The sequence below is a fragment of the Fringilla coelebs genome (genome assembly GCF_963513975.1).
Source record: "Fringilla coelebs genome assembly, chromosome: 20".
Lineage (NCBI taxonomy): Eukaryota > Metazoa > Chordata > Aves > Passeriformes > Fringillidae > Fringilla > Fringilla coelebs.
In genome coordinates this window covers 3,437,152-3,448,471 of record NC_140046.1, presented here as the reverse complement: position 1 = coordinate 3,448,471, position 11,320 = coordinate 3,437,152, and the positions used below count along the sequence as shown (strand labels likewise).

At 49.6% G+C, this 11,320-nt stretch overlaps 1 protein-coding gene across 1 annotated transcript; it reads right to left on the bottom strand.

Moving 5' to 3' along the window:
- Window positions 1-5,775: 5,775 nt before the first annotated feature.
- On the bottom strand, window positions 5,776-8,532 carry HASPIN (histone H3 associated protein kinase; the record flags this gene model as incomplete). Its single annotated transcript, XM_084219148.1, has 1 exon — window positions 5,776-8,532. The coding sequence occupies one exon, from the start codon at window positions 8,530-8,532 to the stop codon at window positions 5,776-5,778; it is 2,757 nt and encodes a 918-aa protein (XP_084075274.1).
- Window positions 8,533-11,320: the final 2,788 nt, after the last annotated feature.

Below are 11,320 nucleotides of genomic sequence, written 5' to 3'. Positions count from 1 at the left end.
TGATTTTTTGCCTGTGTGCAGATATTGGCACTTCTGTGCATCACAAATGGGTTTGGGGAGTGTTCTGCTTGTTCCCTTTGCTTCTGGGGCCAGGCAGAAACAAGAGACCCTACAGGATCTGTGACAAAATCCAGGCTACAAGTGAATTGTGTCACTCTGGGCAGCCAGCAGGAAACCCTTTGGTGCCCTGCTGGAGTTTGCTCGGGGTGCCTGGGAGCAGCCTGGGCACAGCAGGGCTCACACACGGCACCCTCTCGTGGCTCTGTCCTGTCACAGGGTGAGGACAGGGATGGATCCTGCTCTGGAGCAGCCTGGGAACCCCCTTAGTTCCTGCTGATTTCAGAAAAGACCATGCAGTAAGATTTTTTTTTTTTTTTTTTAAATGCAAGAGCGCTACATTTGCTATAAATCCTTCTCTGGTGTTTTTCTAGGCTGGTTCATTCACCTTGAAAAGCCACTTCAAGGTGCAGGTGGCCTCTCCTTGGGACAATCTTTGATTTCCCTGATGGTCTCCAGGACATTTCAGGATCTCTGGAGGACGTGATTGTGCTCTGGTAGGTAATAAATGTTGTTTTTTAGTGTGCTGGGGAAATGCTTCAAAGACAAATATAGAATCTGTGTTCCATGCAATGTGTCATTATTCTATTTTTAATTCAGCATCAGAGGGACATTAAAAAAAAAAATCTTTCCCAGTGATAGAAATTATCTAAAATATAAACCCTTCAGTGCAAGTCACAAAGGGTTTTGCCTTGTATGTCTAAAGATTTGGACAAGCACGAGATAGGAACGTGAATTAACTCAGAGGAAGGTCTGAGAAGACATTGATGTCTGCAGTTCAGCACTGATAATTTAGCTTATTTATACAAAATTTAATTTATTTACATACTGTCCCTCATTCTCAATCAGACCCCTGTCAGCTGAGTGACCTGTGGAGCTCACACAGACAGAGGCAGGGCAGATGGGTTTGATTTTCTCTTTGCATTTTGGATTTGAAAACAAACTCTAGATAAAGAATTGCAACTGCTAGATAATGTGTTTATCTAATGGAAACATAAATACCACGTTTAATCCTGAAGCTCTGCCCATAGTGGTGTATTTTGGCTGTCTGCTCCTTCAGGCTCTTGGGATTTTGTGTGTTCTGAACATTCCCAGCAGAAACTGGAACTTCTGTAAATAGGCCAGCCTGCTCCAGGTGACACAGCATGGAAACACTGAGCAGTTCTTGTTCTTGCTGCCAGGCTTCCTTAAAACATTTTTCCTGGAATATTTCAGCTCCAAATTTATATTTGATTCTGTTCCTGATCTGCTCTTCACTAACTCAAGACCAGCTGTCCCCTGTCTCGCCAGCATGAAATTCAACCCTGAGAGAATCCTCATTTTCCAAAACAGCAAAATTGTGTTTTGATACAATCATCTGAGTCTTACAGTGCCTTGGCAAGGTAAAAACTGGGAATTCTGGTCAAGTTGAGATGTGTTGCTGCTCTAGTAGCAATTAGGAGTCCTTACCACAATTAAATATTTAATTAGGTGTTCGTAAAGCAGAGGACACAGAAGTGGGCACAGCATTCAGCCCTGAGCAGTAATGAACACTAATGACTGTGGCTGCAGTGCCCTCAGGGATTCTGATGTTGTTGTACATTTATTTCCTAAGAATAATTCATGAGATTCTGGAGTGTTGGTCAGCACTGCTGAGTACCTCTACACACAACATCTAATTGTTAATTATCATTGAACTTCTCCAGGAACATCAGGCACAGACAGGAGATATTTACTGGTGAGTAGAAAAAGGAATAAATCTCATCTCTGCAAAGCTGTGCCTCTCAGCTTGAATATTTAATCAAGAAAAACTTCTCATCACTGGGGAAAAAAAAATAATATTACTGTCCTGTAATCCAGGGGTAAAGAACTGGAGTTTCTTTACCAAGACCTTGTCCACAGTGATGCTTATAAACCTTTTCCTGGGAGCTGAACTCATCACTAGAGGATCTTTTAGTTTTAATTCTCCATTGAGGTGTTGGGAATTCTGTTTGTGTGTCTGTAAAGACATTCTGAACCTGCTGCCTTAGGAAAATGAGGATGGTTTGATGTGACCTGACCTGTGTTTGCTCTCAGCACCTCCCAGGGGCTGCAGCCACAAGCCCTTCTGCCTTTGACAATCACATCCCGTGACTCAGAGGAGTTGCACTCCCCAGATTTTGCATTTAGAGTTTGTATAGAACATCCTCTTTGTGCAAAAGGGTTTTTTTTTTCAATCCCTCTGTGGTGTTTTTTGACTTTCCCTGCAATTCATCCTTCAATCACCTCCCATTCATCCAGTGCCTCATCTCTGGGGCTGCCCCAGGAGATCTCAGAGCACAGACTGAGCTTTAAACAAGAATCATCCTAAAAATCCCAATTCTGGCATTTCATTAGGAACAGATGAACAGCAGAGCACTGCAGCAAAGAGCTGCTCAGTTTGCAGTTGACAGAAGGCATCAGTCCATGGTGAAAATCCACCCTGCAGATGGCTGAGGGGCTGAACAAGTGCAGGAGTGCTTAAAGTCACCCCTGAATGATAAAATGTCACATAAAGCATGGAGGGGTCTCCTTTGAGATTGACAAGGAACCATTTTCCTACAGACCCTAAAGAATATTGAATAATTAATTGGGCTGTTGCATTGTCCTGTGTGTGAAAGCTTTTGGAGGAAGGAATTCCCCCAAATTCCAAGAACCAGGATGCTGCAGGACCCTCATTAAATAAAAGCCAATTTTCTGTCTGTTCCTAGGAAGGATCAGTGGGGGCCACACTGAAGTGACCATAAAAGTGCCAAGGACAGTGGAGATGACTCTGTGTGACAACTCTGCTCCTGAACTACCCCAAAAATCTGCATTTTAAGAGGTGAGCTTGTAGAACAGCCCCAGAGCTCTCAGCAAAGTGCTGAGAGGAAACCCAGCTCAGCCACCAAGTGATTTACTACCTAAACAAACCTTGCAAAGAGCTCCAGGGAGGGGAAGGAGCATTTCACTTGTTAGGAGGAGAGCCTAAATACTGGATTTATCTGATTCAAGAGTCCCAAGCTTTTATTGGGCTATTTGTACCTAATTTGTTTTATGGGAGCAGTCCCAGGCCGAGTTGAATTTCCCAGTGTTTTTATTCAGCTCTAAGGAGAATTCCTTCTCCCTTGGCAGCCTCCTCTCCTGCTGGGCACCAGCAGCACCATTAACTGCTGCAGTCTGGAACTGCAGAATTGGGCAGAAATTAAAATTTCCCTTTTTTTCCTGCCTCTGAAAGATATTCTGAGCAGCTGCTCTGCATTCTCTCTACACTGAGGCCAGAGCTGCTCTTCCTTCTCTTTCAGCTTCTCAAGGCAAGAGATCATTTTCATATTCCTGCACTTAATGTCTCATTTTTCCAAAAGGGAATGAGCAAAAAAATACATGTTTTAACAGCACCCTGGTGAGTTACAGAGTATTCACAGGGTAATCCATATTTTATCTGTCTTCTCCATCAAAATAGGCAAAATTTTCAGAGATTTGGCACTTGGATGAAAGCATATTCCAAGTGAGGGTTGCTGGTTTCACCACAAAATCCACTTTGACCTGGAAACACCAGAATTCCTACTTGGAATCTATCTGATTTACCAGTTACACAAAACCAGGCTTGTTCTTTTCACTCTCCTAAAGCCTTTGGATCCATGTGAAAAACCTTTCCCTCCCTCAGGATAATTTTAGCTTTGCACAATCTTCCTTATTTCAGTAAAAGATGGAGCACCCTTTAAGGCTCTGATTTCAGTGTGGTGATTATTAAAAAACTTGTGTTCTCTGAAGGGGCAAATTGGGTTCTGGAATCCTCTTTCCCCAGCAGGGAGAGCAGATCTCTAAAATATATAATCCAGCTCTGTTCCAAGTAAAGCTTTCACTCAGATGAAAACATGTTCAGGGCATTTAACTTGATTAGGGGAAATTTACTATTCCAATTCCTTTTTTGTCACCATCCTCCCATTAAAATTTATGAGGGCTGATTAGTACATGATATTTTTTTCTGTGTTTTTTTTTAATCAGAGAGCATCTTTAAAAAAGGAAATGAGGGCTCAGCTCTGGCAGCTGCACTTCCTTGCAAGCACAGTTTAAAGGAATGGTTTCTATATTAATTTAATGTCCAGTTTTGAGGGGAAGGTAGAAGCTTTACATTTTGACTAATGAAAATTACTACATGTTCACAAATCAGCAAATTGGTTTGCAGGGAAACATTCTGAAGTTTCAACTTTCAGAATCTCCAAACTCCTGCACCAGGTCCCCCTGGGGGCTGTCACCTCATCTGGCATTAATTCCTGCCAATGCCCCATCCCTCCTGTACAGCCCAAATCAGTTCTCAAATCAGAAACAAAGCACCAAGGCAGGCAAAAAATAACGTGGTTTCATCCATCCTTTTTTTTTTTTCTTTTCTTTTAAAGCATAAATGAAATTAGCACCATTGTGACTGAGGAACACTCCTTGATGTCAGATAAGCATTCACTGCAGGCCTTACCAAGTGGGTTTTAAAACCATTCAATTACAGTGCATGACTTTATTCAATTAGAGGAGGAAAAAAAAAGGTTGAGAGGATGCCTGGGAACATTCCAGCACAATTTCCATCTTAATAATTTGCAGCACTGCAGATTGTCAGGTCACTTTCTGCAGTGTCTTGAAGGCAGAACAATAAAACCACCCCAGGGTCTCCTTGTTGGGTTTGTAAAAAGGAGACTCCAAGAGAGGGTCCAAGATGAATCTTTGAGATGCACAAATTCAACATTGATTCACTGGACTGCATGGGGAACATTGCAGTTATAATGAATTTGATGATGCTGCCTCTTAATTTCTTAATGCATCTGTGTCATTGGATCAGAATTTAATTCACTTTTCACTTCAGTTTGATTTATTGCTCTCTTTAGGCCAGTTTCTTGAATAAACAGGAATGTTATAGCAAAGGACTTCTTGAAAACAGGGAATGGGGATTTAATGTAAGGCCTCCAGTCTGGGGCACCTGGTCCACCTGCAGTCAGGGCTAAAGAACATTTATTACCTTGGGCATTTTCTTCTGTAGATAAAGGAAGGAATTGCTTCAGTGCTACCACCAGGTTACAAATCTGAGTTTCTATAAGTGCACAAGACCACAACATGATAAACATTAAAAATCAGGAACACAGGTACTTTGCCCTTTTTTTCACAATCAGATACCTCTTCCTTGGTCCTTAAGAGAGGGGGAAAAAAAAAAAAAAAACAGATTAGTGCAGATTAGTGGGTTTAAAACCCCTTACAGAAACTTCTCATATTTACATTTTATATTTCCATTCCAGGTAAATTTTGCTGAAATTAAATCAAAGGATGGATTTTCCCTTCTGTCTCCAATGAGCCAACAATATTCAACCCTTGTCCTCACTGTCCACAACTGAAGAGTTTTTACCTTTAAAAAAAGAATCTGTAAAAAAGACAATACAGTAAGAAAAGAACTTTTAATAATCTAAGGCTAAAATGGTAAGAAAACGTATGTGAAATTCAGAGCATTAACTGAGCCTGAAGAAGTCTCTTTTCCCCTCCTTTCTCCAAAGTCAGCTCTGTTGTCTCCCCTCCAGCACTCCTCAAAACCAGCAGGTATGGAAATATCTTAGAGCAGAAGACATTGAGGGGGATTTTTTAGAACATTTTGGATAAAGTATTAAAAAATATTGGGAACCAATCAAAACACTTCATTGTGCCAACACATACAAAAAGCAGAGGAGAAAGGCAGCACCAGTGGCTCAGTCCTTGGAGCCCTGCTCACTGGAAAAGGCTGCTGTGGTGCAGAACATCATGGGCAGACTCAAATGTCAGCACTTCCCTGTGGAACTTGTTGAGCTGCATCTTGATTTTCTTCAGGGCAGGAGTTGATGCCTTCCTCTTGTAGCTCATGGCTTTCAAAAGTTTATCAGCCAGGTAGTGCAGCCAGAGGACGTTGCTGTGGGGGTGGTAGTCAGTCCAGCTGTTGGAGTTCTCCTCTTTCATCTTCCTGTAGATGTCAAACTGGGGGTCCCCAGTGCCTTGGAAGAGCTCCAGGTCCGTGGAGAGGTCACAGAAGACGGTGAGCCCGTCCTTCTCCAGGCGGGACAGGGTGTAGTCGATGATGTTGACGTGGATGCCAGCAGTGGGGATGGAGCGTGTTTCTCCGTTCAGCACGTACTGCAGCTCTTTCAGCTTCGTGCTTCTCACCAGCACGTTCCCCCAGTGCAGGTCCCTGTGCTCGAAGTGCAGCTCCTGCTCTGCCACCGCCAGGGATGCAGTGACCTGGTGCAGGATGCTCCTGGCTGACGCCACCGAGGAGAAGCTGCTCCTCATGCGCTCCAGGTCCCGGCCTCCAAACTCAAACTCCAGCACCATGAAGAGCTGCTGGGCCCCAAAAAAGTCTGGCCGGTCGTTTTCCGAGCCTGTTTCTTTGTGGAATTTGTCCCAGGCTTCCAGGAGATACCTGGGATAGGCCCCCTGGACACAGTGCACAGAGTAGAGGCTGATGAACCCCACGGTTCTGTTCACAGAGCCCTCAGACAGAAGACTGAGCTCTTTTGAAATTATTACTTCAGGCAGAATCTCCCCAAAGCTCTTCTGAGCTTCACCATTTACTTTTTCAGTCCCCTCAATGGGAATTATTTTTAAGGCCACGGGTCCTCTCTCGCTGTCAATCTGGAACACCTCTCCAAAAACCCCTTCTCCAATTTTCTTGCAATCTTTCATCTTATTTAAAGGAATGCATTCCTCAAAAGCGATAGGCCCCTCCTGGTTGCATTCTCCAAACACTTTCTCAGCATCTGTAAGGAGCAGCTCCAGGACAGAGGAGGAATCCCTGGGAGCCAGCAGGACCATGGAGGAAGCAACCCAGGAGCAGCCCTGAGCTTTCCCACCAGACAGGCTGGCTTGGTACCCCGAAAGCTGGGATTTCCCTGAAGGGGTGCACAGGATGCTGCTGCAGAAACTCTCATCTGTGGTCACTTTCTTCTTTTTATGGAAGGACAGGGATGCTCGAACTCTAGCCCAGGAATAGGAGTTATTGAGGAGTGAAGAGTCATTGTCTCTGACACCTACAGACATCTCCAGAGCTCCCCTCCGAGTTCGTTTTTGCCTCGGCTGCAGTCTGAAAAGGGAATTATTGGGCTGCTGCTGCCTCTTGTTCTTGTGCCTTTTTGGCCGGAGCCGGGTGTGCCTGCCCCAGCGGCTGGCACTGAAGCCACTGATACAAGCTTTCCTGCAGGTGCTGCCCTCCCCAGGGACACCCTTGGTCCTTTTGTGTTTGTTCTCCAAGATCCCTTGGCGGCCCACGGGAGATCCTGGCTGCAGGCAGGGAGGTTGAACATCAGCCTGATTGTTGAGTTTCATGCTCTTCAATCTCATTGGCACTTCCAGAGGGTCCAGGACCACCACCACCGGCACAAGACGGTACTCCTTGGCCAGGTCTCTCTGACAGCTCAAGCTTTTTTTTGCCGAAGCTCTGGTGAGATGAGATGGGACCTCACAGGGCTCCTCAGCAGTGCCATTGTCACAGGGCGCAGAGGGCTGTGGCTCACCCTGCAGGGGCGGGGGAGTGCTTGGGGCTTTCACTGGGGACGGGACAGCCTCTGCCGGGCTGGATCCCCGCACAGCCGACCTCAGAACACGGCGGGACCCCCGCAGCCCGGGCTGGGGCTCACAGCTCCGAGCCGAGCCTCGCGCTTGGAACCACTCAGGCACCTCCTCGCCAGCGCCCAGCAGCGACGGCCGCTGCCCGGAGCACCCCTCGGGCGAGCCGCGGGGCAGCCGGTGCTGCGAGCGGGGCTCGCCCAGCCCCGAGCCGCCCTCGATGGTGGTGCTGAGCAGCAGCGAGCTGAGGAGCACGGGCGAGCGGCGGCGGCGGCGCGGGGGGCTGTCCCCGGAGGCCGAGGCGCTGTCGGCGGCGGAGCTGAGCAGCAGCGGGGCGCGGCGGGGCGGCGGGGCCCATTGCGGGGTGCTGCACAGCAGCGGCGGCCGCGCCGCGCACAGCGGGCCCTGCCGGCGGCGCCGCGAACCGCGCGGCGGGGACGGGGACGGCGACGACAGCGACGGCGGGGTTAGCGACGGCGGCGACCGCCGGGGCTCCTCTCTGCGCCCGCGGGGCTCTCTGCCCTGGGTCCATTTCTTCTTCTTCTTCCCCGGCGGCTCCCGGTTCTCCTTTTCCCGGCCCCGGGTCTCCGGCTTCCGGTTTTCCTTCCCGGCCGGTTCTCGGTTCTCCTTCCCGGCCGGTTCCCGGTTCTCCTTCCCGCGGGCCCGCAGCCGCCGGCCCCAGGCGGGGCGCTTACCGAGGGCCTGCGGGGCCCACTTGGCGGGCGGCGAGAAGTCGGGGTCGTCCGAGGGGGTGGAGCCGGCGCTGGAAGCGGAGAGGGCGCTGGAGGCGGCGCTGGAGGCGGCGGAGGTCGAGCTGAAGAGGCGCTTGCGGTCCTGCAGCGGCGAGATCCAGCGCTCGGGCGGCGGCAGCGGGCGCAGGTAGCCGGCGCGCCGCGAGTAGGTGCGGAGCAGCCGCGGCTGCAGCGGCATGGCGGGGCCGGGCGGGCCGGGCCCTCTGAGCGAGCCCGCCCGCCGCCCGTTCGAACGGGTATCGCGAGAGCACGCGAGAGCGCCCGCCCCGCCCACGCCGCGGGGCGGGGCCAACGGACAGGACACGCCCCATTAGGCACGCCCCTGGACACACCCCCCGAGCCGGCGCCGCTCCCGGTGTCCCGCCGGTGTCACTCCCGGTGATGTCACTCCCGGTGTCCCGCCGTGCCCTGGTTTAAATCCCGGTGCTGTCGCTCCCGGTGTCCGGCCGTGCCCCGGTGTCGCTCCCGGTGCTGTCGCTCCCGGTGTCCCGCCATGCCCCGGTTTCAATCCCGGTGATGTCGCTCCCGGTGTCCCGCCGTGTCCCGGCGGTGCTGTCGCTCCGCACCATTTCCGTGGCGTTTCACGACCCTCCGGCAGGGCGGTGCCGGGGCTGCTCCATCCCCACTCCGAGACGCGTCGCTGCCACGGCAGAATTAATTAATTTATTATATTCTGTACCTCTGCACGGAATACACCCGTGTGTGTGTGTGTGTGTCACACCCGTGTGCGCTCCAGCGGGAGGCTCGGCGGACCCCGGCACGCCTTGCCCCGGGAGGATGTGGGTGGGTGCCCCGACCCAGAGCCAGGTGGGACAAAGCCTTGGGCAGCCTGGGATAAGGGGACGTGTCCCTGCTCATGGCAGAGAGCTTGGGAACAGACGATCTTTAAGGTCCCTTCCAACGCCCGCATTCTATGATTCTGTGTGTAAAAATGGGGTTTATTTCGGGTATTCCCATCGCAGGGAGGCTCCAGGGCCGTGCCGGGGTCAGGGTGTGCCCTGCCCTGCCCTGCCCTGCCCTGCAGGACCACGGCGATGCTATTTGCTTTTCTCCGTGTTTTATCCATGCCCGCCTCTCCCAGGGCTCGGCAGAGATGCTGCTGCTCGATGTCGCTGTGGAGCCCGGCACGGCACAAGCAGCAGCTCTCAGATCAGAATTCTGCATAAAACTCTTTTATTAAATAAAGCAACGTGTTGCCTTTATAGTTGTACAGGATATTTACATTGGCTTAACAAACACATACGCTGCCCGTTGGGCACGAAAAAGAAACAAAACTCTCAACAGGTGAAAAGGAGCCACTCTGTGAGCCAACCAAAGTTCTTATCTTTTGATCTTCTCTCTTCTCGTTGTCATGGTGATCGCCTTGGTACCTTCCTCGAGAGAGATGCGGGGCTTTCCTTATCTTCGCTGGCTCACAAGAACAGCACAAAAATGTCTTTTCTCCAGCTCTCCTGTTGCCTCCAGCAACTCCTGCCCCTCCAAGCCCTGCAGGTTTCGGTGTCGCTGTCGCTCGGGTTGGGGACAGGGGACGCAGCTTGGTGGCAGCACAGCACAGGGATCCTGCAGCTGGAAAGCTGCTGATGGTTTGTTCCTTTCGTGTCTGTTTCCCGTTGTTCTTAAAAAGCTTAAAGAGCTGTTCTGCTGATTCCTGGGGGAAAAAACCCAACAAAATCAGGGAACTCCACCTGGAAGAGGAGAACCTGAGGGTCACACAGGCAGCCTGGAGCATCCCTTGGGGCAGCAACAAGTGGGACAGCCAGAGGGGTTTGCTGAGCACAGAGAAGCAATCGAATCCCAGAGTTAAATTCTGCACCGTTTGTTCTGCCTCTGAGCTTAGTGAAATCAGGTTTGACCGTGGGGCAGAAGCAGAGGGAGGATATTTGTCATTGCAGAGCAGAGAATATTCAGGGTTCTCTGGGGAACTCTTGTCCTGGTGCAGTTAAAGCAGAGGCCTCCTGTTCTTTTGGGGGATTTTATCCTGAATGCTCCCCTTTCCCCACTGAACACAGGGAAATCTTTAATTCTTTAATCTGAGAGACTGACCCTGGGGATTTATCAGCTGCAGGTTATCAGTAATTGCAATTTGGAGGTTTTGGGGAAAGAAGATGCCTGGCCAAGCCTTGTGTTCTCCCATTGAAATTATGTCAGGACCCTCTTTGTGAATTCCAAAGAAAGTCAAGGATGCACACTTGGTAATGTTCCTTTCTCTGTCTCCTATTCTTGTGGTTGTTTTATTTATTTCTGTTGTGTTTGGTTGACCATAAACCCCACAGATCTAATGTGTGTTTGCAGACAGCAGCAGAATAAACAAATATTTCTCATTCAGACCCTCAGAAGACAAAAGGGTTCCTGTCTCCTTTGGCCTAACCAATATTGCCTGCTGGAAAAAGAACAAACAATCCTTCTCTCCTTTATTTTTCTAGTTTCTTCTCTGAATTAATCTTCCTTCATTACTTGGATGCCTTTTGTTGTCCCTCATGGCTCTCAAGGAGGTCAGCTCTTGCAGTGGGTAATGCTATTTTCCTTTTTAGATGTTTTTTTCTCCTAAATGCATTACAGGGCTCTGTGAGTGTAATTTCCGGCGAGTGCCATCGACCATTTAATTCTTTGCAATCACAGCAGCAGATGCCAAACACATTTGCAGTAATTGGATGGCACTTAGGGGATTAGCCAAGACTGCCAAGACTCACCTCATCCAAACCACAGCTGGCTTTTTGTGAGGTTTCCATGGGAGCCTGGCCGTGGCTGCTGCTGCTAAATTTATTTGCAATCTACATTTTCTATAAAGTGCCCTGTGCAGGAGCCTGCCTGACTTTGTGGCATGGTTGTGGCATCTCCCTGAGAGACAGAAGATGGGCAAATTTTCAGAAAATTGGCAAATTCTGGCCTCCTTCTGGGTGAGGAGCCACCTGTCCCCAGGCAGGTGAGGGAGCTGGCAGCACTTTGGGGCCGTGAGTTGTGGGAGA